The sequence below is a fragment of the Paralichthys olivaceus genome, chromosome 12, assembly GCF_024713975.1.
Source record: "Paralichthys olivaceus isolate ysfri-2021 chromosome 12, ASM2471397v2, whole genome shotgun sequence".
NCBI lineage: Eukaryota > Metazoa > Chordata > Actinopteri > Pleuronectiformes > Paralichthyidae > Paralichthys > Paralichthys olivaceus.
This window is the reverse complement of record NC_091104.1, coordinates 3,986,080-4,011,623: the sequence shown is the minus strand read 5'-3', so window position 1 is coordinate 4,011,623 and position 25,544 is coordinate 3,986,080. Positions and strand designations below refer to the sequence as shown.

General features: G+C 44.4%; 2 protein-coding genes across 10 annotated transcripts; both read right to left on the bottom strand.

Moving 5' to 3' along the window:
* Window positions 1-39: 39 nt before the first annotated feature.
* On the bottom strand, window positions 40-19,967 carry syt16 (synaptotagmin XVI). 7 transcript variants are annotated; one of them, XM_069535146.1, is made up of 8 exons: window positions 19,835-19,967; window positions 19,542-19,718; window positions 10,791-10,964; window positions 9,098-9,322; window positions 6,821-7,062; window positions 4,689-5,150; window positions 4,150-4,339; window positions 40-4,056 (listed from the first exon to the last, which is right to left on the bottom strand). In XM_069535146.1, the coding sequence occupies exons 2-8, from the start codon at window positions 19,552-19,554 to the stop codon at window positions 3,743-3,745; spliced, it is 1,620 nt and encodes a 539-aa protein (XP_069391247.1). In that variant the 5' UTR covers window positions 19,555-19,718; window positions 19,835-19,967; the 3' UTR covers window positions 40-3,742. The 7 variants fall into 7 exon arrangements, with proteins under 7 accessions (XP_069391247.1, XP_069391242.1, XP_069391244.1 ...); XM_069535141.1 differs by lacking the exon at window positions 19,835-19,967 and having other exon boundaries at window positions 2,703-4,056; window positions 6,821-7,125; window positions 10,791-11,027; window positions 19,542-19,689; XM_069535143.1 differs by lacking the exon at window positions 19,835-19,967 and having other exon boundaries at window positions 2,703-4,056; window positions 10,791-11,027; window positions 19,542-19,689.
* Window positions 19,968-20,765: 798 nt separating this feature from the next.
* snapc1b (small nuclear RNA activating complex, polypeptide 1b) lies at window positions 20,766-25,300 on the bottom strand. Of its 3 annotated transcripts, none has more exons than XM_069535149.1 (11): window positions 25,175-25,300; window positions 24,262-24,421; window positions 23,741-23,897; window positions 23,511-23,651; window positions 23,314-23,418; window positions 23,088-23,234; window positions 22,466-22,525; window positions 22,218-22,280; window positions 21,974-22,112; window positions 21,322-21,393; window positions 20,766-21,098 (listed from the first exon to the last, which is right to left on the bottom strand). In XM_069535149.1, the coding sequence occupies exons 2-11, from the start codon at window positions 24,390-24,392 to the stop codon at window positions 21,061-21,063; spliced, it is 1,053 nt and encodes a 350-aa protein (XP_069391250.1). In that variant the 5' UTR covers window positions 24,393-24,421; window positions 25,175-25,300; the 3' UTR covers window positions 20,766-21,060. The 3 variants fall into 3 exon arrangements, with proteins under 3 accessions (XP_069391250.1, XP_069391251.1, XP_069391252.1); XM_069535150.1 differs by having other exon boundaries at window positions 24,262-24,625; window positions 25,136-25,225; XM_069535151.1 differs by lacking the exon at window positions 25,175-25,300 and adding an exon at window positions 24,677-24,852 and having other exon boundaries at window positions 24,262-24,616.
* Window positions 25,301-25,544: the final 244 nt, after the last annotated feature.

The following is a 25,544-nucleotide window of genomic DNA, read 5'->3' as shown; positions in this document are numbered from 1 at the left end:
TGAGCAGAGATTAGAGAGGACAGACGGAAAAGGAGAAAGCAGATGGCAGACAGACCGTCCCACAGCGGGGGGGATCTGGGTTTTATTGGCAACGACAAAACTTGGTACAAAAAGTGCTTTTGTGGATGCTGTGTGTGTGTGTGTGTGTGTGTGTGTGTGTGTGTTGAGGGGGGTCGGCATGCACGGCCCCGGAGGGGGACGAGGTCTGTGATCAGTCTCTAACGTCACAGGCTCAGTCCACCGGTTTGTCTACAGGAAGACGAGACGTCAGAGGTACATCTGATTCCAGATGTTCTGTTTCCCACACTCGACTCATCACTGGTTCTGGTCCCGGTTCTGACGGAGCTCCGCCCTCCTGTAGACCTGCAGCAGACTCCAGCCGGCGTGTCGATCTGCTCCGACGTGAACTTCAGCGCCGGGTCCGGGCCTTGACATCGGGACGCCTGCTCTGGATCGAACGAACCCTCGTCCCGTGGAACAACAAGGAGGAGGCTGCATGCAAGTTTCTCTCCGTGGATATGTTTCATCTCCAAATGTTACAGGCACTTCATCAGAGTATTTACAGCTGTGTCACATCTGTAATACAACCCGGGGTCTGGAACACAGCATGCAGATGTGCAACCACGATAGAAATCCTGGAAATATTCAGGAACACTCGACATCGACCATTTAAAAAATATAGAATAGATGTTATAGATTCTGTACAAGTCCACATGCAGAGCGTCAGCGTTCACACCACAGACTGGAAACAAAGATGGACGTCACGCTGCCACAGGAGACGCCAGAGTCTCAGTCAGGTCACAAACCTCCTCCATGTCAGCAGATGGGACATGGACCAAACTAAAAACAAAATCAAAGTTGAATCTAAATAAATTTCAGGTTGTTCTTATCACACTGATGTTTGTTCAAGTGTTTGTGTTTTGGATCAGTTTGGTTTTAATCGGTTATTTGATCATAAACGGGACGAGACTGACTCCTGATTGGTCGAGAGCGTGAAGCGGCTCCACCCCACAGACCTCTGGCTCCGAGTGACTCCGCCCAAGATGGCAGCGTTGGTATCTGGGATATTTTGGCTTCGGTTTTCACGATGTGTCGTCCATTTTTGTTTACAGCCGCTGGTTCACGCTCACATCTGAAGCCTGGAGAACAGGAGCGCTGACTCTAAATGTTATGACAGGAACGTCATGATGAAGACGAAGATGAAGACTCTTTTGATCATTTCTCAACAAAAATCACAACCGATAAATAAAGTTTGTTTAAAAGCTTTTTCAAATGTTCCGTGTGAGTCCGATCTCCATATTTAACAAAAGTTCACGACTCCTATTCTCCACTCGTGCTTCACTTGTTCACACGTGTTTTAAACATGACGTCCAGCAGCTCACACACTGAAGCTGCCCTTCATCATCATCATCATCATCATCATCATCATCATTCTGAATGAATGACCTTGTTCTCAGTCGTCTCTGATTCACATTAAAACGTCGCCGTGTTCTCGTTGGAGAAACACGTTCAGTCGTTCTGAAGCAAACTGCTGCAAACATTTCATTTAGGTAGTTTTTCATTTCTCTTGTTGAGGAGGTCGTTCAGTCTGAAGGTTTGTGAAAATAAATAAATTGATTGATCTGATCCACGATGAGACGAATCAGTTTGATGGTTAAAGTCAATTCGATGCGTTTGTTTGTGGGTTGAAACGTTTAATTCATTACTTGTGTTTTATAAATGTTGTTTTATTTTCACCTGCAGATTTTTTACTATATCATTTGATGTCTTTGATTTTAGATTTGTTTAATCTCTTTGTTGTATTTGATTTGATGTCTTGTGTTGCTGCTGTGTTAATAAAGTTATTATTACTAACGATGATCTCTCAGTGACACTCGTCTCTTTATGACTCTGAAACAAAAACATTTCATAACTTCTCGCCTCCGGTCACAGATTTCACACCGAGCTGAGGACTTGTCGTCACCGGTGTGGAAGCGGCGGGCGCTCCAACAAACATCTCCGCTGCGCTCGGTGTTTGAACCCCTGAGGGTTTTGGAGTCACTACAGTAAACAGCTGTAATCCTCCCCTCTGGGCTGAGCTGCTGCGTATGACTCAGTGATGCTCAGAGCGAAAGAGGATGAGCCTTAATGGCATCGCACTGTACGACTCTACAGCTGTAACTACCAATTACCACAGAGAGCAGTGTGTGTGAGGTGTGCACACACACACACACACACACACACACACACACACACACACTCTCATGTTAATTCATTGCATGTTATTAACAGCTGCAGTGAGATATATTTAAAGCCTCTTTTCAGCTCAGGCGTTGATGGTGTTGGAACGAGCTTTGACTCGTGAAGGAGCCGCAGCCAAACAACATCATTCAGTGTTGATGATTGGGTGGGGGGGTGGGGTGGGGGTGGAGGGGGGGTGAGGGCTCTCATCCCGCCGGGGTTAAGAGTCTCCAGCTGCTGGTCTTCCTGTAGTAACACGAGTGTCAGGAGAATATGAATGAGTGTTGAATATGAATGAGACGCCCTCCTCCTCCTCCTCTTCCTCCTCTTTCCTCGTACTTCTACTCGCCAGCGTTTCTCTTCAACAGGAACTAGAACACTGGCTCCATCGTTACGTCACCCACCAAACATTTTTCATGTTTTTCATACGATCAGTTTAAACTCTCACACCGTCCTTTGGAAATCGTCTTTTTCCACTGAGACGAACAAAGTCCAACTCTCTTTATCTTGACTTTAGATTAGACATTTAATTATCTCTTTAGTTGTTATTCAAATCTGTCTGTTCATATGTTCATGTTTTTTATCCCATGTTACTTTTTTTATTAAAACACAGCTCAGACGACTGACGAGTCGTTGACGTGCACGGACGTAACAGTCTCAAAATAGCTTAATTTATTTTTGCAAGTGTCAACTTCTAAAAATGTGCTGATCCGTCGTCCGCTATTTTTAGAAGCTTGTTTGTCATAAAATTTTGCATTTCGCTCGTTGCATATATGTTGCGTTGACGTTTCTGAGGATGTGCACAACCGACGGGCGCATGAGGCAGCCTCCATGCTCATGCAGAAAAGCAAAAATATCTCCGTCCTTGTTGGTCTGGTTCATTTCAGGCCAACATCATCGTGTAAAATCCCTCAGTCTCTTTGTTTGCAGTCTCTCTGCTTGACTTGTTGCTGTGCACATTTGTGCATCTTTGATTTGCCAGCAAAGGAGCAGCCAGATTCAGAAATATCACACGCAAATGTTGTCGCAGGTCATTTTTTTGGGGGGGGATATTACTTGCATTCATTTCCAGAAGTTTCCAAACCTCAACCACTAAACTAACCGTGGACCCATGAAATGTGTCTCCACAAGGATCCTGTGACAGAGACAAAGACACACGGACAGAAAAGGACAAATTGTCAGCTCCTTGAGGCCGATGGAGTTAAAACCATTTGTGTTAACAGTTATTTTTGGACGATAAAAAGAAAGTGGAGAATCGTGCAAATGAATCCAGATTAAAATCTTCACTGTGTAACATCTGTCTTTGAATTAATTAATTTGATTGATCAATAAAACATTTTATTTTGAAGTTCCATCAGCCTCCAGGAGCAGATGAATTTGTTCCTCACGTCTCCGCGGAGTGACGGAGGTGAAGTGGATATTTAGCTGAAACCACATGCATCTTCCTGTCAGTGAATGAGATCAACATCTGTCTTTTTCTTTCCTCAGTAAAGAATCAACTCGATCGTGTCCGGCGGCGGCGTTACGCCTCCAGCAGGATGTGCCAGCGGCTGACCTGCTGTCCCCGACCCTCCTTCATGTCCTGCCAGTGGAGCTGCTCCTCCTCGCCGCTGCTGTTCTGACCCAGAGAGATCCAGCCCACCATCTCTTTGCGCTTCATGCTGCGCCGGGTGTAGATGGACACCAGCAGCGTGACGTCCGACAGCTGAAACAGCGCCACCTGGAACACGAAGGTCTCCTTGTAGACGGGGTTGGGCTGACCGCGACGCACCGATGTCTTACAGCGAGAGATCTCCTGACCCACCGAGTTCAGCAGAGACAGGCGACCGTAAGTGTCTGGACCAGAGGAGGAGAAGAGGAGGAGAAAGAAAACAAATGTAAGTCATCTCCTTGTTTCATACTGGACTGTTTGTCAGTGTGGGCTTTGACCTGGTGGTCTGTTGACGGCCAGGTTTCTGAAGTGGCTGCCCTTGATGAGCTCCACGGACATGCGTCCCGTGGTGGCGTTGTAGGAGAGGCCGACCAGCAGCTCGGGGACGCCGCCGTGGGTCAGAGACTGAGTGGAGGAGGCGCTGTCGCTCTGAGACACGGTGGACAGACTCAGCAGCGAGTCCACACTCTGACAGAGACACAAACACAGGGACGAGTTTTTACTCAAACTATAGCAGAGAAGTGAAAATATCACTTTCACAAGGAATTCGAGCTGGAGATGTAGATCTCAGCTAATGAGAAAGAATTAACTCAGAACAAGTTCATAAAGGAAATAGACTTCATTCCCATTTTGACCAGCCAGTCCTGTCACCACACTTTGTGTTAGCGCTCGTGATCGTTCACAAACAGGATGTTGACTGCAGTTCACTCAACGACCACCGATGGCGTCACTAATAAAATTTATTTTCTAAATGTTACACATTGTACCTTTAAGTAAAGTCACCGTATAGCTGCACTGTTGTTTACATCGATCCCACCTTGAGGTTACTGCGAGGCTCCAGAACCAGCGTCGTTTCCATCGTCCCGCCGGCCGGGTTGAGTCCTCCTAAACGCAGCACCTTCTCTCCCATCATCTTCTCGCGGGACATCCTGCCTCCGAGTGCGTACAGCCTGAACCTGATGGCCGACATCCGCAGGTCCGGCGGCTCCAGGCGGGAGAAGCGGAACGTCTCGTTGAATTGCGGCAGCGAGCCTTTCTGCACCGACGTCTTGTGCCGTTGCTTTTTGGAGGGAAGCAGGACCATGTGCACCTGCCAGGAGTCCATCCCGCTGCGAGCCTTGTCCGGGACGTCCCGGGCCGCCACCACCGACACCAGCAGCTTCTCCGCATCGGGACGGTACTCCAGAGACAGGACCAGGTCTCCACATATGGAGATGGGGGGTCGAGGGAAGGAGCTGACCGGCTGAGATGACACCTCCTCTTTGGGAGGCTGCTCCTGCTGAGAAGAAAGAATTCAAAAATCAAACCCGTTGTTTTGTGTTCCAGCTGAACTCAAAGTGATGACTCGTCAAGGAAAACAACAGCAGCATCAATATTCATGTTTTAAACCCATGTTCTGTTCAAGTTTAAAGTTTGGAACGTCTTGCTGGCTTCTTGTTGTTGTGGAGTTTCGTCGCTCCGGAGCAAACGCCAAACGAAAGCTACAATCTACAAAGAGGCTTAGCGATTTAAACTAAACCTCCGTTAAAACGGGAGCATCTGGGAAGCAACGAGCAAAACACGACAACAACAAGAGGCCAACCAAAGGTTTTCAACATAAATACAAGGTTAGAAAAATGACTGAATTAAGAACAAGCATCACTGATAAAGGTGAGAATCAATTCAAGCAACAGTGAGAAAGTTCTCGCTGGTGTGGTTTATTTATACCTGAACACGTGATTGGCTGAGATATGAAGAGAGAGGCAGGAGAACGAGAGCAAACAAAGAGCGGTTTGAGCATTGATCCCTTCAGCCCACGTGTTTCCAACATAAAGACACTCTGAAGATTATCTCCTCGGCTTCACTCTCGTCCCCAGAAACGGAAACGTTGAGCGTCACACAGTGTCTGGGATGAATTTCATTTTGTGCACGAATCAATGTTTGCTGTGAATTACCTTTGCAAAGGATGATGGGAATAAATGTTGATGTTTGTTTTGAATCTTCGCAGGTTTCGAGTAAACGCAGCCACTTTAACTGAGTGTTGTGCTTTTAAAATAGAAAAACCTGAGAACTGAAGCAGGATCTGTTAGAGTACTATCACTACAGTCGTGAAGTACAGTGCTTACAGTGGCAGTACTCAGAGGTACTAGTATTATTAGCTGCAGTTGCACTGTAGTTATATAACTGTATAAATAAACTGCTCCGACGTGGTTTTCTGTTGCTCCACTGATGCGACCTCATTTTTTATTTATGAAGTGTTTGTAGATGTCAGTATCACCCTGAGTGTGTGTGTGTGTGTGTGTGTGTGTGTGTGTGTGTGTGTGTGTGTGTGTGTGTGTGTGTGAGTGTGTGTGTGTGTGTGTGTGTGAGTGTGTGTGGGAGGTGTTTACTGCACAGATTGCTCCCAATTTCAAAGTGTGGTTTGGTGACTGAGAGGTTGTTAGATTCTACATTCCTGCTCTCCTATGCGCGCATGCACACACACACACACACACACACACACACACACACACACACACACACACACACACACACACACACACACACAAACAAACAAGACAAACCCTACACAAAATATGCACCTGAAACACCATCCAGAGAAATACATGCACAGAAGTGTACTTATATACTTATACTTATACTCTCTCTCTCTCTCTCTCTCTCTCTCTAGTGAGTGAGGGAAATATATAAAATATTTATATAAAACCTGGAGCCGTGTTTGGTTTGTCTCCAAACGAACGTGAGAGGATAACGAGTGATAATCCTCCGCTGAATAACGATACCTCTGCCAAGCATGATGGGTAACAGCTCGCTGACCCCGTTAAATAATCCCCTGGTTTATTTGGTTTAGGTGACGACCAGAATGTGGGAAACAATTCATTTCTTATCTTTTTTTGTTTTCGGCATTTACACTCTGTTTCACTGTAATTGATAAAAGCTTCGATGATGCTAAATGTCAGGCTGCAGTACCTCGGGGCTCCAGGTGGAGGAGCTGTCCGTGACTTCATTTTGGTCTCGATCCTGTGCAGCCTGCTGCGTGTCCTCGCTGCCGTCTGCGGCCGGTCGGCTCATGCTGGGGGCGGGACTGTCCCTGGCGTCTGATGCCTCGTGGAAAGACGGGTTGTCTGGCGGAGCGGAAGACGCCCTCTCCATTTCCTCGACTGCTGCCGAGAGCGGGTCCTGGAAGCCCGACTGGTTCTGAGCCGCCATCTCTGCAGAGGGAAGGCAACAGGGTAGGAAAGTCAGCATTAGCCCCTCTGGTGGTTGGATTAAATCTGTGGGTCAAAGGACAAATGACTGACGGTAAGGACGTCTTCTCACTCGGGACGGAGGCAACATGTCCCCCTGGAAAAGTTTTATTCAGAGAAGTCGACTAGACTGACGGAGAAGTTAAGAGCAGCAGCGCCCTCTGTTGGTCTCTGTGATAATGAAGTGTGATATGATAAAATATGACTGAACTTTTTTTAAAGTTTAGTCCATGTCCCATCTGCTAACATGGAAGAGGGAGGGGCTTATGACCGATAGCCACCAGGGGGAGATCGAGTCGTTGGCTTCCCTTTTGGGAGCTGTGACGTCGTCCATCTTTATTTCTAATGTGTAGTGGTTTATCGGTTCGGGGGCTGTGTCCTTCAGAGGCTGCATGGGAAGAATGATTACATCACTGGACTCCAACGTGTTTATAAACGTGTTTGTGTTTATATTCTGTTAAAGTAAAAATAACAACAAAGAGCAAAAACGTGAATTGTTACTTTGCTTGAAACCGACAGAGAGAGAGAGAGAGAGAGACGGAGGCGACCGTGTGTTTGACCACAGGAGACGATCCACGGAGATTTAGCAGGAGCTCGTTAACAGGTGTTGTGTAATCCGTCAGACGTTGGCCTTTACCTGAGACAGAGGAGCTCGGAGGACAGGCCGTACCTCCATCACTCTAAAGCAATTATCTCCAATTCATTGTCATTAAGGTTCTTCTAAGTGTTACATCCAGGGCTGCGTGAAGTGTTCACCATAGCAACAAGCTGAAGTGAGTCACGAGCATGTCTGTGTGTGTGTCTGTGTGTGTGTTCTTTAGTGGTTTCAGATGATTAATAAATACCCGTTGAGACAGAGCGACCTGCACCAAACAAATTCAAGCACCAGCTGCTCATTCGTTGTGTTGTGAGGTCACAGTGGGTCACATGGACGATGTCCCATCCACTAACATGGAAGAGGCAGCGTTTATGACCTGTACAGCAGACGGCCACACTTTAAATTAATATCGTGAATTTAGCTAAACTATGTTTAATTTACGTTATGTCTCCCGCGAAGCTTTTTATAGGTGTGAATGATATTTCAGTTTTATTTATTTATTATGTAAATTCAACATATACATGTGCGTGAGAATTGTTTTGGGTTTATTATGAATCTGGAATAAAATGTTTAGGAATAAAATATTAGGAACCACATTTTATTCTTTGATTTTAGCAAAAGTGTGTTTTATATTTGAGCTTAAACAAATCAGACCACGTGTTGATCTGAACCCAAAACTACAAGACAACAGGAAAAGCAGAATAAAAATTCTCTGTTCATCGACTGTTTGCTGTCGTTTCCCAACATGCGTCCTAATTAACGCTGCCACCCGTCGACACGCGGCCACAGTCCGACCTCACTGAGCCCGACTGAGCTCTTCACCTCTGATCTGCTGTTAAATGGTGTTTGGGGTTTTGGGCTCATCGACGTGTCGCGGCAGCATCTGGAGCTTTTCTGTCTTTTCTCCTCTCACAGAAAAACGAATCCGTTTCTAATTACACGTAAGTTCGGTCAGTTACATCCATCGTCTTCTGCTTATCGGGGCTCGGGTTGCAGAAGAAGACTGCCAAGTCGTGGATCCCAGACATCCCTCTGCTCAGCCACGTTTGGTGGCTGGTGAATCCCGAGGCGCCCCATGGCCTGATGGGAAATGTTTTACCTCCAGCAAGTTCTGGGTCTACCCCAGGTTCTCCTCCCAGCTGCGCCGGCTCAGGAGGCGTCCTGACTAGATGTCCAAACCTCCTCAACTGTCCCCTCTCCAAGTGAAGGAGCAGTGGTGTCTGAACTCCTCCTTCTTCACCAACAGTCCAGTAAAACAACCACATTACTGCCGACGCCGCGGCGACCCACCTGTCCACCCGTCACTCGTGCACGAGAAGAGGACGACCCTCTCCACCTCGGCCGCCCAGTGGTCCTGTGTTCTGAGGATTACTGAGTTACTATGAGATTAAAATAACACACCTTCACAGTCGGACGGCTCGGTGCTGCCCTCCTCCTGGTCCGACAGTCGGGTGAATTTGTGGCGTCGACCCAACGCTGGCTGAGACTGCTGGGCCGGCTGTTCGCCGCCGCTGACCGCTGTACTGCGAAAACTCTGCGAACGCGACACCGAGATCTCAAACTGCTTCAGGACCTCCTCTTCGCTGTCGGAGGAGCTGAGGCCATCGTTGTCACCGTAGCTGTTCACTGGAGGGAGAAGAACGCAGGGAAACGGGGGGGGTGACAATCGGAAAAAGCTTCGGAGATAAAGGAGCGTAAGAAAAGAGAGGAGAGGATCCAGGAGGAAGGAAAGAACGAGGATGGAGTGAGTTAAAGAAAGAGCCACGCAGACAACACACGTTTTCTAAATTGTTAAACAAAATGTAAATAATTCCAATGCGAATTTTTAACAGGTTATGAAACCGTCTCATTTTAATTTTGCTCTTTTTTTTCTTTCTCTCCTAGTTAACGTTCCAAAATCAACAGAAATGAAAAGTTGGAAATTTAAGAGGAGTTAAAGTTCAACACTTCTACGTTTAAATACACGTCAGTTTGTCATATGTATGAATTTCTACCTGCAGATGAAAACTATCCTGTACTTTAAAAAAAGACGCAGCCTACTAATGTATTTAATAGGTGAAATATATATATATAAATATACATACTTTAATCTAACTTTCAATTAAAGTGAAATGTTCCCTCAATAAATTTAACATTAGTAAAAAATAAATAATTAATAAATAATATATTCAGCCTGTTTCTGACGTGAATGGGGCAGGAGGGTCACTCCACGCACTTTATAATCTGACTATAATTGGATAGCAACAGCTGAATGAAAGATGTGGCTGTGGTGCGATCGGCCCACCAGCCGCCCCCTCCTTGTTTGTTCAGGAAACCAACTGGAAATACCAGAGACTCCACCTGCTGCAGGTGAGGAGCCGACCAGTGTTTGCTCACAGTTCGACGCTCAGACTCCGCCCGGACTCAAACATCCTGCTGCTTTTGTTTCAGATCCAATGACGAAACCTCGGAAAGTTTGTTTTTCGACTTTAAAAACTGCTCCCACCGTCCTGCTGGTGATCATCTGGGCTGAAGAGGCTCGGTGATTGAACTCCAGCACATGTGGGTCACTGTGACTCAAACTCCAATGTGAGTTCCGGATCAGACGTCGAGGTCGATTAATGAAATGTCCACGAATCACAAACTGGGCTCCGCTCGCTCCTTTCATTTAATAATCAGTCGACCTTCAGTGACCTTTGCTCTGTGTGTGTTCTCGTTGTTTGACAAGTGGGAGGAGAGACGGAAACGACGAAACGAGAGAAAAGACGGAGACGGGTGTTTTGTGCGATGGTTTAATGTTTCTAGTGTGAGTTTGTGTGTCCGACTCACTGCAGACACACAAACTCACACCCACAGAAACCTAATGCACAAATACACACTCACCCACGTTCTGTCTCTGCTGTTTAATAACACACACACACACACACACACACACACACACACACAAATATAAATCAGGTGTGGACGGTTCCTCGGTTTGTTTGCAGAGACACTTTTTTTTTTGGGATAGTTTGGACTTTTGGACATTTGACAGTAGAAGAAGAAGAAAAGGAAGCAGCTGCAGGATCTAGTGACTTCAGCGAACGTGTGAAAGCAGCTTGAGTCGGTCACTCACCGAGACCCTGGCGAATTCCTTGTCGTCCTTTCTTCCGGCGGCCATGTTCCTCCAGACAGGGCAGTCCGCCGACACGCGAGAAACACAGCTTCTTGTTGATGAAGAGGAAGAGGACGGCCAACGCCACGATGAAGACGCCCACGGCCGACAGGAAGCCGATGGCCTCTGGGGTGACTGGTAGGAGGAGGGAGAGGGGACACACAATGACACACTGATCAGACCACACAAACAGACAACCTGGACACACACACACACACACACGCACACACACAGTACGCATGGTATATGTGATACACAGACAGAACGAGTGACACTTTAGTACGAGTTCACCTCAGTGCCTTGCTCAACAGCAGAGTCAGTGTAACAAGTGCAACAGTTTTCTGCAGCTCGGTTTTTTATTTTCTTCATCCTGTCGTCGTTTCTTAATTAATCGTAACGAGAAGAAAGCCCCGCCCCCTTTATTTACTGTTGCTACGCGACGGACACACACGTGCAGCTTATGCCTGAAACCATGGCAACAGTGATGAGACATTTGGTGGGTAATCGCTGCCAAGTTTTATTTACATTTTGTGAGTCTATCGTTCTTTTGCGTTTCTCAGTTTTTTTTTTCCTGAACTTTTTTCCATTTTTCTTCAGTTTTGTCAGTTTACTTTGTGTTTTTCAGTTTTTCTTTTCATTTCCAAGCTCTCACATTAATCCGATTCTGACTTTGTGTAGACAGAGACGTATTTCTGGGATGGGAATTGTGCGCCGTGTCTTTAATTGGTCTGATAAACTGAAACTAAAACACATTTCACCACCAATGTTCATCACTGATCCGAGAAACTCGCTGCTTGTGAAAGTCATTCTGAATTAAAGACATTTTCGGCGAGGAAGAGATTGGCAAGAATTCATCCACTACAACATTTGTGGAAGATAAATATTTGTAGAGATTAGAGAGGAATTGGGAAGATGGAGTGAAGACAGATTCTGCAAAAAAGAAGGAAGAAGATGAAGAAGAAGAAGAAGAGATGAACTGAGGAGGGAGGCAGTGGAAGAAGACTGCAGCAGAGAGAAAGGAAGAAACAGACGGAGAGAAGGAGCGACAGCGAGGTGGAGAAGAGACGTGGAGCGATAACGTGAGGCTCTGCTCTCAATGAGGCGTCTGAGGCTCCTTCAATGCAGATGAATAGAAACACACAGCGGGGGGGCACCGTCTCCTGTTTCCACGGTAACATTTCACAGAGCAGAGGAGAAAATCAATGGGAGCAAATGGAGACGAGTACAAATCCCACTGAGAGGCGACGCCAGAGAAAGGACTCCACAGCGTAGGTGTGTGTCTGTGTGTGTGTGTGTGTCTGTGTGTGTGTGTGTATGTGTGTGTCTGTGTGTGTGTGTGTGTGTGTGTGTGTAATACTATTATCTCTCTATTATTTATTTCATTCACCATCTTTCAATAACTTTCTCTGTCTCAGCTTTAAGAAGCTAAACACGTTGCAGACAAACATAATTAATAATCTGCGTCAAACCCGTCCCTTCACATCACCCAGCAACAGTGTGTGTGTGTGTGTGTGTGATGAAACATCTGTAACATCTTAATCTTTATGATCTCTAATTGTGGCCGTGATGATTTTAAATCTGATGGAATAGAAGATTTATGAAACCTGCAAATTCAACTTTCAGACGTTCAGAATCTAAAATAGTTTCTTTATCTTCGACGTGTTCTCGTCAGAATTGTTTCCGTGCACGTGGTTCATGTATCTGATACCAGGGTCCCCCCCCCCATGTTCTAAACTCTGGTTGTTAATAACTTGTCAGTGTTTTTAACTGATCCACAGTTCAGCTTCACTCTTCAACTCACTGGACCTGAGTCTGACCGAGCCGTTTTCAGACGTGAATTCTGGAGGATGTCCTCAGAACTGGGGTCCAGAGTTTTATTTAAGTCTGGAGATCCTCCGGAGATCAGCTCCTGTCTGAACGTCACACAGACGACCCGGCTCAGTTACTGTCACTGTCCAAACTGCTTCTGTTGAGTTTTAAGAAACAACTCAGGACCCAGTTCTATGATTTTGCTTTTAATTAATGAATTTTATCTTCTTCTTTTTTTAAACACCATTGTCTTTTTATTTCTGTTTAGATCTTTTCTAGTTTTATGTTTTTGATCTTTTTATTTCCTGTCTTTGATTTAATTGTAAATCACTTTGAGCTGCGTTGTACGTATGAAAGGTGCCGTATAAATAAAAAGTATTATTTTTATTATTTTCTGGATGTTCGGCTGCTGCTCTCGCCCACAGAGAGACGTCTGGAAGTGTTTACACGTGAACCCTGTCTGAGTTCGGCTTTTTAAGAAACCATCACCACCACCTACTCTGTCCTCGCCCACACGTTCGTGACGCCAGCAGCAGAGAGGAGACGATGGTTTTCTGTCTCCTCGAGGTTCTAAACCACCAACGGGTCCGAAGTGAAATATCCTGACAGACAGTAAATGTGTGGACGGTGTGTTCGGGTGCAGCAGTAAAGTGGAGCTTCGCTCTCAGCTGCTCTGACAGTCAGACACTGAGCTCAGTGTTGGAGACTCAGAGCCTCCTACTGTCTGCATCCAGATGGACAGGAAGAAACCCCGGGTCAAAGTCTGGCCTCACACCTGCTGCACGCACACACACACACACACACACACACACACTCGACTCCCCGTCATTCAAAATGCATGTGGTCCTATCTCTATACACTATCCTCACGCAAATTGGTCCAGAACAACTCGGAACGGGTGACGCCATCTTGTGCTTTTGACGAGATGTAGAGAAAGAGGCTGAAATCACTGAAACAAAATAAAAGGGAATGTTGCTCAACTCTCTGAAAGAAAGAAGCACCAGTAGTTGGATTTGAAAACTAGGAAATATTAGTTGCAGACATCATGGCTCCTCATTTTCATCTCGATTCTTCCGGTCTTGCATCCGTCAGGTGTAAGAAACGTCCCCGACACGTCCACTAGTGATTATCAACAGTATTTCCTGCTGTACTCTCACATGGGTGGCGCAAGAAACTGGATTGAGATTGTCCGGACATTCGTGTTCTCGTGTGCAGCCTCTCCAGACGACATCTGGAGAATATCCAGAGTCTGAAAGCCGAGTAAAATATGAAGAATGAATGAAATAAGGATTATGGAGGCGTTTGACCCAGAACTCAACGAGAGACATCAGATCAGGCTAATGAGACGCTGAGATCGAAGCAACGGCAATAAAAAATTCACAATATCTAATCTGCGACAAACGCGATGGTGAAAGCCTGTTTGTGTGTGTGTGTGTGTGTGAATTCTTAATCCTGATCCCCTCATTACTATGCAGCTGCTGACTTTTCCAGCCCGACTTTGAAGTGAGGATCTCCAGAGGAGGGAGAGGAGAGCACTTTGATGTGAGCGTTAGATTAGGCTGGGGCGGGGGGGGGGGGGGGGGAATTAGAAGACGACACGGCAGCGGTGGAGGCGAAGTCCACGACGTTACCGCTCATTAACGAGAGATCCGAGACGTCCTGAAAAAGACGAACACGCAGCTTTGTAGTCGATTCTTTCTTCTTTTAATGCGATTGAATAAAAGAGCGTCCGCAGTCTCTCTCAGTTCGTTGTAAGGTCACTCATTAACGTGGGTAATTATTTGTGGGGCTCTGCGTGTGTCTCCTGCTCCTTCTACAGATTATTACTACGAGTGAAGTGCCCGTTCAAAATGTGCCTATGGGGGGGGGGGGGGGGGCTCCGTCCATTCCTGAGGAACGAACGCAACAGAAGGGCAGGAAATGCTACGTGGACCAGGCGAGTCGACCTACGAGGGCCCCGACTTCACAGACTGAAGATTCCTCTGCAGCCGCTCTCGTTTGTGCTTCTGCCTTTTTCTTTGCAACCTTTAGAAAAGCAGCACCTGAAGCTTTCTGGAGAAAAAAAACGAATCCGAAAAACTTTTGTCAACCACTGCACCTCAGATCCTCAGCAACACAACCGCAGAGATTCTGACAGATCAGACGAGATGTGTCCGAGAAAATCTAATTACAGACAAGACGGACAGAAATAAAGAACGATCTATCATATATATATATACACACACAGTATATATATATATCTCAACATATTGCACAGCCCCATTAAAAACTATGTTACACTCCATGTGACGTTCACTGACCTGCTGCACTAAACACACAAACAGCTGAGCTGATGTTCTTGTTGTTGGGACAAGAGGTCGAATCAATCCAGAAACATCAGCACATCGTGTTTCAGCCTCATTCAAACCCACTGACCACAAGACACACGCACACGCACGCACACACACACACACACACACACACACACACACACACCTGAAAATCATAGTTTCCCTGGAAACAACCCGGAGGCTCTATTAAGGTATAATGAGCCTTTGCCTTTTCCCACCCACACGTAAGAAGGTCTCATGTTACCATGGCGCTGTCAGTCTGTTTGTCCTGATTGGCCGGGAGGAGCGATGATGATGATGATGATGATGATGATGATGATGATGAAGAAGAGAGAAGCTCAAGTCACCAGGACATTCAAACCTTCACTGAATATACAGTGAACCGACGCTGCCTTCATGCAACACTGGAAACAACAGCGTCCAATTATGTTCACGTGATAACGAACTGTGTGTTCATGAGGTCGAGGAGACAATTTAATACAACGATGAAATTAATTCGATTATTTATAATAAACTTCCTCTTATTCTTATGTTTGATCTTTATTCACAGTTACTTTGATAATTATTGATGCAAACAATCATGCTTTGATTTATACATCATTTTTCTATTTAAGGAATATTTGAATATATTCAAACAAAGTGTTTGAATATATTCATAGTACTTTATATATATTTGATTAGTATCTGTGTGATTTTATTTAACAGTTCAGATTTTTCTAATCTGTCACAAATGAAACATGCGTCATCACAACAGCTTCATCAGTTATTCAGAAAAATTGATCGGAGCCGGAGGAGGCGGAGAATCGGTCTCTTTACACGAGTGATGCTGAGGCGCCACCTAGTGGTGAAAGACTAAGCTACAGCTGCACAGGACGGAAGACTCCATCTGAGTCTTTGGACTGAGGGACAGTGGTGGAGCTTTTCAAAATCTCTTTGAGCGAAGCCACGGATCAGTGAATGGAGACATGATTCTCAGATGAACCCTAAATGCTGAGAAACCCTGGTTCTGTCTGGATTTCAGGGTTTCTCACTTCTCACTGGATCACCGGCATCAAACACGCAGAGATCCACATCAACCACTAAGATGTTCACATGAACTCCAGGAGACGAGGTGTCCTGCTCTCAGAGGTCCATCCTCTCAAACCTCACCGTGCTCACGTCAACGTAGACACTGAGCCGCAAAACTTTCAAAACTGTGGAAATTCTTCACCATCAGTGAAACAGAAGCAGAACTTCAGACAAGAGATCAAGTTCAAACGCTCACGTCACGTCTGTAAATCAGTTCAGGTGAAAATAAACAATAAAGACGAAACTCAAGAATTAAAAAATAAACTTATGAAGCGTTTTTCTATTCTCCACAGACACACGACCATTAAACCAACACCTCCATGAACCCACACAAACACGGGGGACGTGTAAACTCCACACAGACAGACACCGGCCGAACCAGGATTCAAACCTTCTTGCTGTGAGGCAACAGGGCTAAACCCTCTCTACCACCGTGCCGCGCAAAACAACTCACAGTATCCCGCTGTCGCCACATCGGACGTTGCTGTTGGAGGAGTTGTGTTGACTTCTTCTTCTCTGGACATGTCGCCGCTCTTTTAGAATAATTAGAAAAACTCTTCAGCTCAAACTGAGACAAACTCGCCTCCTCTCGTTAAATCTAAATCTGATCTTTCATCCTTTCTACCAAATCTGATTCTCCAGTCTGAGCTGAGTTTTCCTGCGTGAGCCGTCAATCAACGTGTCTTTCCTGCCTCTCGCCCGGGCGAGGCGGACGTTCCCTTCCTGAAATACCAACGAGACACAACAACATGGAGGACGGTGGAGAAAGCGGCCCCTCGTTCACGGTGGTGTCGGAGAAAAAAAGGAGCTGCTGAAATGTTTTCAGCAACAAGAGAATGGGGACGATGTGTTTTGATCATAACACTTTCTTCAGCCTCTCCGCGGCCGGAGACCGTTTCATTTCTCTTTTTTGTTTTGACTTAATCTCAAACTCAAAAAGCTCCAGTTTATTATCATAAAAGATTGAATTAACTTTGCTGATTGACTTCAGATTCACAGACGTCCTACTACTTATCTGGACTTTCTCTTGAGCTGTGAGGTCGATGAGAGCGAAGGACACACTCCAGGAGGCGGTGGAGACCAAGAACAGAGACAAAAGAGACAGACTATTAAATCTGTTGGACACAAACAGCTCTCCACGGGTTTGCAGGAGACAATTGTCTCATAATAAGACGTCGACACCCATTGTAATTTAAAACCCACCAAATTAAAAATCTCCCCCTGAGACGTCATTAAGTGACTCCCTCAGACGTTTGGAGCAACGTGACGGAGATGAGTCAGTTTCCCGTCAGGCAGCGTGAAAGACATCAGGGCTCCGTGAACGAGCCTCGGAGCTCAGATAAACAAGGAGCAAATGTGGTTTTTTCAATTTCCTGATGCAGCAACTCATATGCACACACACACACACACACACACCAGCATTAAATATTACCCATGAGGCCTCAGTCGGCCTATCAGCCGGCAGCCTGCGCCCACAGCGGGGAGGAGGGAGCGATGAATTAGACATGGAACCAGTCTGTAACTAGGCCACAAGAGCCGCCGCGGCTGCTTCTGTTTAATGGAGCACACGGAGGAGATGCACACACGGAGGTTACGTCCACATGAGGCATAAAGTACTAAAGAATACTATATATACTGTAAAGTAATAGTATTTACCTCGACTGAAGAGTTTTCTAAAGACACAGCGTTTATCTGAGCGTGAGCGCGTTCCAACACTTTAACACGATAAATCCCTGAATCACAATGTGAAACTGAAACAGATCAAATGAAACAAAAACATGAAGCTTCAGACGCCCTGACTTTTTTATTTCTTTAACTTTCCTGCTCCGACACGACGACCTGCCGCCTTTTGGCCTTTAGGCGTGTTTGTCTTCGCTGATGAGTCTGTTGACTCGTCACCTTCACGTGATGGTTGACAAGAGCAGCGTTCAGCGCGCCGCAGTCAAATCTGTCCCCCGAGAACAAAACGTCCCGGAGAGGAAAGTAAATAAATACGTCGAGCGTCAACTTCAGAGGTTGTTTTTGTTAAAGAATCTCTCCGGGGATTAGAAGTGGGTCATTCGGTTAAAGAGATGGTTCAGAGACACAAGTTCTAACGACAGAAGTTTGTCATGATTCTGAAGTCGTCTGAAACTTTTATACTAAATTAAATTCTTTGCTCAGTTGGGATCAAATCACACAATGGTCTTCGCCCACTGAAGCTCTGGTCCCCCGGGACTCGTCCTCGTACGTCACTCGTTAAAACTATTGTTATGTGTTCGGATATTTAAACCTGTTGACACTATGAGAGAATCACTGGTGTCGTATTTTAACGTTTAATGTGCAAAGTAAAAGTAACTTTAATACTTTCACTCAAAAACTCTCATGACTCAATATTTACTTTGGACATTGATTATTATTTTTTCATCTGTTCTCTAATGTTCTTCAATTATGGTCCGACACGTTCTCGCCAACAGGAAATGTCTTCGGGTGGATGTGAATGATGCTGCTCAGTTTCACCCGATGTAAACCAGGACTTTTGAATTCCGTCTTTGTTTGGAGTTTTTGTTCAAATTCTCTTTTTGAGGCTTTTAAAGATTTTAACCCTGATAACTGTCGACGCTCGTTCCTGCTTCAGATCGTCGATGTGTCACTGACCAGTCAATTACTCTGACATGTGGCAGAGAAAATATATTAAAATATTATTAAATTATATTAGAAACCAACTCAGAATATGAAAAGTACTAACGTGAGTACAGTCAGGGCCTGCAGCAGGGTTACACGAGTATTATCACTTCTGAATAATGATTAAAACATTTAAAGATGCATAAATTACTGTGATGAAGTGAAAAACCAGCTCTGGAGGTGGTGGAGGTTTGTACTTCACTATTATTCAAGAGTATTCACAGTGTGTACTTTAATGTGACACCAGAAGAATCTCAATACTCTCTCACTTTGTAAAGAGTCATGGATCTGCTGCTGCACCACTGAGAATATGAAATAATAATAATAATAATAATAATACAGATGTTGAACAGTTGGTCGATAAACGGTCCAGATGCGTCGCAGCAGTTTTTTTTAAATGTCTCAGATGAATGAAAGGAGGAAGACGATGATCTGGATCTTCATCAGAAGGAGAATCTAATCTAACGTTAATGTTTTAATGGTGTTAACATGAATAACTTGGTGTTGGTGGCAGCTGAGGTGCAGAAGGAATGAACGGTGAAGTGCAGCTCGGATCAGAAAGTGTTGTTGTGGTGCAGGAGATGTAAAAATAGACTGAGCAGGATCAGCTGATCCTGGAGCAGCTTCACCATGTCCCTGACACGAGAGACGTTCAACAGCAGGAGGACATGATGGAAGACAGGAGAACATCAGGTGATGAAGAGGAGGAGGAGGAGGAGGAAGAGGAGGATGAAGAGGCCTCCTCGTCCTGCTTCTTACAGGAGGAGACGGGGCATCGAACCTGTCGCAACCGTGAACCCACCGCGAGGAGCGGGACACTCGTGCCGGTGCGGGTACTTACTGTCCGGGGCCATGGCTCCGGCTCCTCGTCACAGCGGCTCCGGGAGTGAGATGCGCGGCACTGAGGCAGCAGCGTGCCGCCGCTCCGGGACCACAGCCGCAGAACCGAGAGCCAGGACGCCTTCACGGACCGTGGGACAACATCCACACTCTGAGCGCCGCAACACACGCGCTCTCCCTGTGAGAGGATTTAAAAAATTTAAAATTTTAAAATTTAAAAATTTAAAACCTCGCTTCGTGATTTCAGGTTCCACAGCTCGAGACCTGAGAAATGTTCAAACAACGTGGACTCACCGAGACTTTCACCGGATCCACCGTCTGTCCGGTTTAATAACACAGTCACGTGCTGTCGGTGGCTCACGTGACACGGAAGCTGTTGAAGAACGAGATATTTAATAAAAATAAAAAAAAATTCATGGGAAATAAAATAAACGCAATAAAAAGATGTGCTGTGTTTATGGAGGGCGATGATGTCATTATCACTGTGGGTCACGTGATGTGGAAGCTACTGATGATATGTAGTGTTTTTAAAAATAATAAGAATATATTAAATATAAAAAGCATGAAAATCTAGTAAAGAGACCAAGTGTCCTGTTTATCGAGAGTAAGAATAAAACCAGTGGTTTAGAGTCTGTGGGTCACGTGATGTGGAAGCTGTGTTCACAATTATCATTCAAATAAAATAAGAAAATAAAATCTTCTTAAGTCAGAAGTGTCCTTTGCAAACTCTTAGTTTGACACGATGCTAATAAACAATATTTAAACAAAGAATATTCAGATTAAATATCTAAAGCACTAAAATTCACCGGCTGCAGGACAGGTCATAAAATCTGCCTCCTCCATGTTAGCAGAGGAGACGTGAACAAAGCACACATGGGTTCTTATGTCCATGTGTCTGATCAGTTTGGTTTTGTGTAGTTATTTGATATAAAAACTGTTTTAAATTAATTAAATACACAAAGAAACACAGAAAAAGTTCAGTGTGAAACACGTGAATGAGACAGAACGTTTATGAAACGTTCAGGTGCACAGGCTTGTGTCAGATTTATCAGTCGTTTCCAAGAAACTACATTTTCGGTGTAAACCTCTCACATGGTTTCATTTTAAAATAAACAAAACTCTAAATATTTCCATCAAACTGAATCATCATAACTTCTGGACCTGGCGTCCACATACTTTTGGCCATTTGGTGAGTAGAACATCCAGTGAAGTCAGAGACGAAAACAACTGTTAAAAATATTTTTTATACAAAACATGTAATAAAACCTTTTTTTTTTTTTACACCAGAAATAAAACTAAGCTGAACATGAACAATGTATTTCCAGTCAAACGGAACATTTATGTTTTCTTCACATTCTCCAACAAACATGAGCAGGTTTTGGTTTTTCCCATTAAAAGCTTAAAACACATTAAAAATAAAATACTTTAAAACATAAAAACGTTTTCAAGTTTGTTCTTCAATAAATAAAATCTCTCTTCATCGCCTCCGGTCGAGACAAAGGTTGGTTCCCGTGTCGGCTTCATTTCCAGGTGAATTTTTTATACTGTTTTTGTTTTTCTGAAAAAAAGACGAAAAAAAAAGACAAAAAGAGAAAAATAAGTTGTCTTTTTTTATATAAAACTTTATTTTGTGATGTTCAGAGACAAGTTGGTCGATTTTAGTTTGTTTCACTGTAAATGAGATTATAAGAATATTATAAAATCACATTATAATTATTATAATGAGTGAGTTTTGAACAGACGACACAGAAACATGATGGTTTTGAATAACGGCTGTTTACCTGCAGTAACTGAGTCCAGACCGGTGAGACGACTGATCATGGTGGTCGACGAGGCGTCTTTCAACAGGTCACCTGACAAGAAGTTCAGACCTCACGTTAAAAAGAAGAAAACTCCCTCAGTCCATTCGAGAACTTTCCTCAACTTCAGGAAAACACGCAGACGTTTCATCTTCAGGTGTTTAATCACTTTGTTTTAATTAAAGCCTGAAGTGTCGTGTGGAACTGGGACGAACGTTCTGTTCAATAAAACTCGACGTGATTGTGGGTGAAGAAATATTTTTATTTTTAGCTTTATTTAAAAAAAGAAACTTTAGATTAATGTCATGTTTGACAGTTTAATGTGCAGTTATTTATTAATGTATAAAGATTCATATAAACGAGTTGGACACAAAACAAATGTGTGTTTGTAATGTGCAGCGATGATTCATGTCGTTTGAGACTTTTTATTTATCAAAAGAACATAAAAGTCATGAAGAATAAATAAATTCATGTTAAAAATAATATAGTGTTTGTGTTTACACAGTCACATTGTGGGGACGGGTCCTTGAATGAGTCCCCACAGCGTGAATCTGTGAGCGGTGACGAGTTTTCAAGGTTTTTCAAAGTTTGAGTTCAGAGTAAATTAATGTAAATGAAAGTGGGAGGAGTTTACCTGAAATGTGGATGTTCTCATTGGTTCTGGCTTTGAGTGACGGTTTCGTATTCCTGGAGTGACTCTGTGCGTTGGAGGGTCCGGCCTCGCTGCTGGTCGGATCCACCTCCACCTGCCGGTGACGACGGGACTTGGACGCCTGAGAGCACAAACACAACATCGTGCACATTTGAATTAAAGGAAATCGTCACCAATGGTTTGTCCGATTTTACAGAAAATATGAATGAAAGAATGGAAAGCAAACCTCGGCTGCTTGTCCGTACGCTTTTGATTTGATGGAGGCGAGGAGGCCGGCTCTGTTAGAACACTGCGACACACAACAGGAAGTCAGACAACAGCGCCTCTCTCTGGTTATGGTTATTATCACAACTTTTAAAAAAGGCCGAAGAATGTGAGAATTATAATTTCCTGTGAGTTTATCTGATCCAGTTCTATTAACGCTGATTATAAATCGTATAAAGTAAATTTAGAGTTTAAAGTCGTGTAAGTCACCTCCTGCTGAGACGAAGTTCCCTCGCCACAGTCTTCATCTTCATCTTCATCTGTTCCATCCTGACACCACAAGAAAACATCATCAACAGTGGAAAAGAGAAACGTGTTCTCCGCAGGTTCACGGGAACAAAGACGTAGATTCATCAAAGAAGAAAAATTCATTTGTGATGATGAGCTGAACGATTCGTGACTTTCTATTGATTCCAGACTTTTATGACACTGACATCTACAGAGGCCTCAAAGAGTCCTGATGAAACTTTTATATTCTTGCTGCTTTTTAACGGTTTCTCTTTTCACGCTCCTTTATTTTCACACTTATATTTATACATATATATATACACACATATATATATATATATATACACATATTTATACATATATATATATATATATGTATATCTTCTCGACTGGAGAGAGAAGCCTCCTCCCGTTTCATTGTACGTGATTATAAAGACAAGAAAGATCTTTGAACCTGACCTGATGTAAATATAAGCTGCAGTGACTTTGTGTGACTCTGTTCCCGACACATATGGTTTTTGCTTCTTTGCCCAAATGACACATTTAAAGTGTGGGAAAAAAAAAAAGCAGTTTAATTTGCGGAGAAGCCTGAAGAGATTCTCACCTTCCTCTGCTGCCATTTGTGGAAATCCACGACGGCGCTGCGCAGCTGAGGGACGAAGCTCTTATGGATCAGGTTGACGGACAAATCTGACGGCAGAGAGATGGACGTCTTCATCTTCTCGTAGATCTCGTGGATGTTCGACAACTCCTGCAGAGGAACACAACGATTTTTCAGTTGGCCCGTTTGTCCGAGTTGAATCCAGAATCGACCGTCTCTCTGCTCTTACCTCCAACAGGTCGCCGTTGATCAGCTCCTGCGGACGACACGCTCGCTCGATGAACTCCTCGCACAGGGCCGACTTCCGCATCTTCCTCTTCTTCTTGAAGGTGAGCTGCGACGAGAGGAAGAGGAGGAACGAGGGGATGAAGACAGAGGAAGGAGAGAAAACAAACAAGCACGCTGGGAGAAAGGCAGCCAGCTCACCAGCGTGGGCATGGCGGTGAAGTGGAACGCTTTGAGGGACATCAGCCGTCTGAGGATGTAGACGGCGTCGAGGTGCTGAGCGTCCCTGGCGTCTTTCTCAAACTTCATCACCTCGTCCCAGTCCTTCAGCGCCACACGGATCTGCAGCCAGGACAAGAATCTATCGTTCACTTTGTTTCAGGTGAGACTCGATCCATTCAAGGTTCCTGTGGGTGGGGGGAGGTCCTGACCTGCTCCGGGGGCGAGGCGGTCTGACACTGATACAAACTGTACAGGAGGTAAAGTCCTCCGGCTCGGATCTGGAAGCTGAACGGCGGCAGGAAGTAGCTGTAGGCGAGATCCAGAACCAGGCGGCTGAACGCTCGCTTCTCGTGTCTCACGGTGCCGCTGCAACACAAGAAGACAGACGTGTTCTGCTCAACCCTGATTACACCACAGGGAAGTTTACGGAGAAACTTTAACGTTCTGCATTGAGTTTATTTTTGTTTGCAAAGAAAAGTTAATATAATTCATAATTAAAGTTCAGTTTGTTAAGAACTGCAGCTTTTCTTTTGTTTTATTGTTCTTATATTTATCTTCACATGTTTGATTGTTTAGGCTGATGATCATTCTTGAATATTTGAAGACGTCAGCTTGTGTCTGATATTTAAAAATAATTCATCAAATAATCATAGAATGAATTTTATAGATTAGATATTTGAAACTTCTCAACAACTGAAAACTTAGTTGTGATGTTTTGTGTTAAACTTACTAGAAAATGTGTGTGAAGTTCAGTTCCCTCCAGATTTGGGAGAAAACCTGGAATCGAACAGACTCAGTTTTCTGGAAGCGGCCGAGCAGCAGCTCACAATCCGACTTCAGCTGCTTCCTGCACGAATCCATCTCACAACGAAACTACACAACCTGAGAGACTGTGAACACAACACAGACACACAACAAGTCACAAAGAAACTACACAACCTGAGAGACTGTGAACACAACGCAGACACACACAGGTCACAAAGAAACGACACAACCTGAGAGACTGTGAACACAACGCAGACACAAAGAAACTACACAACCTGAGAGACTGTGAACACAACACAGACACACAAGTCACAAAGAAACTACACAACCTGAGAGACTGTGAACACAACGCAGACACACACAGGTCACAAACAAACTACACAACCTGAGAGACTGTGAACACAACACAGACACACACAACAAGTCACAAAGAAACTACACAACCTGAGAGACTGTGAACACAACACAGACACACACAGGTCACAAAGAAACTACACAACCTGAGAGACTGTGAACACAACACAGACACACACAGGTCACAAACAAACTACACAACCTGAGAGACTGTGAACACAACACAGACACACAACAAGTCACAAAGAAACTACACAACCTGAGAGACTGTGAACACAACACAGACACACAACAAGTCACAAAGAAACTACACAACCTGAGAGACTGTGAACACAACGCAGACACACACAGGTCACAAACAAACTACACAACCTGAGAGACTGTGAACACAACACAGACACACAACAAGTCACAAAGAAACGACACAACCTGAGAGACTGTGAACACAACGCAGACACACACAGGTCACAAACAAACTACACAACCTGAGAGACTGTGAACACAACACAGACACACAAACTCACGTTTCATCCAGAAACGTGTTTCTCTGGAGCCGGTGAACATGAACTGACGTCAATACAACGAGAGTCGCATATTTAATGCGTCATCGCAAAATGATGCCTTCGAGGACCGTCTTTATTTATAAACCTTCACAGATCAACAGGCACCAGAGGTTGAATAGTGAGGTTTAAAATGAAATAATGATCGATTCTCATATTCTCATTTAATGTTAATTAAGAAATCTTTTCTGTTTTCAAGTTGTCATGTGACACAACTGTATATGTATTAATTGAATGTATACTTATATTTACTTCTCTTGCTTTGCTGCCAAAGTCAAGGGCTGTATAAAGTTTATTATTATTATTAGTAGTAGTAGTAGTAGTAGTAGTATTG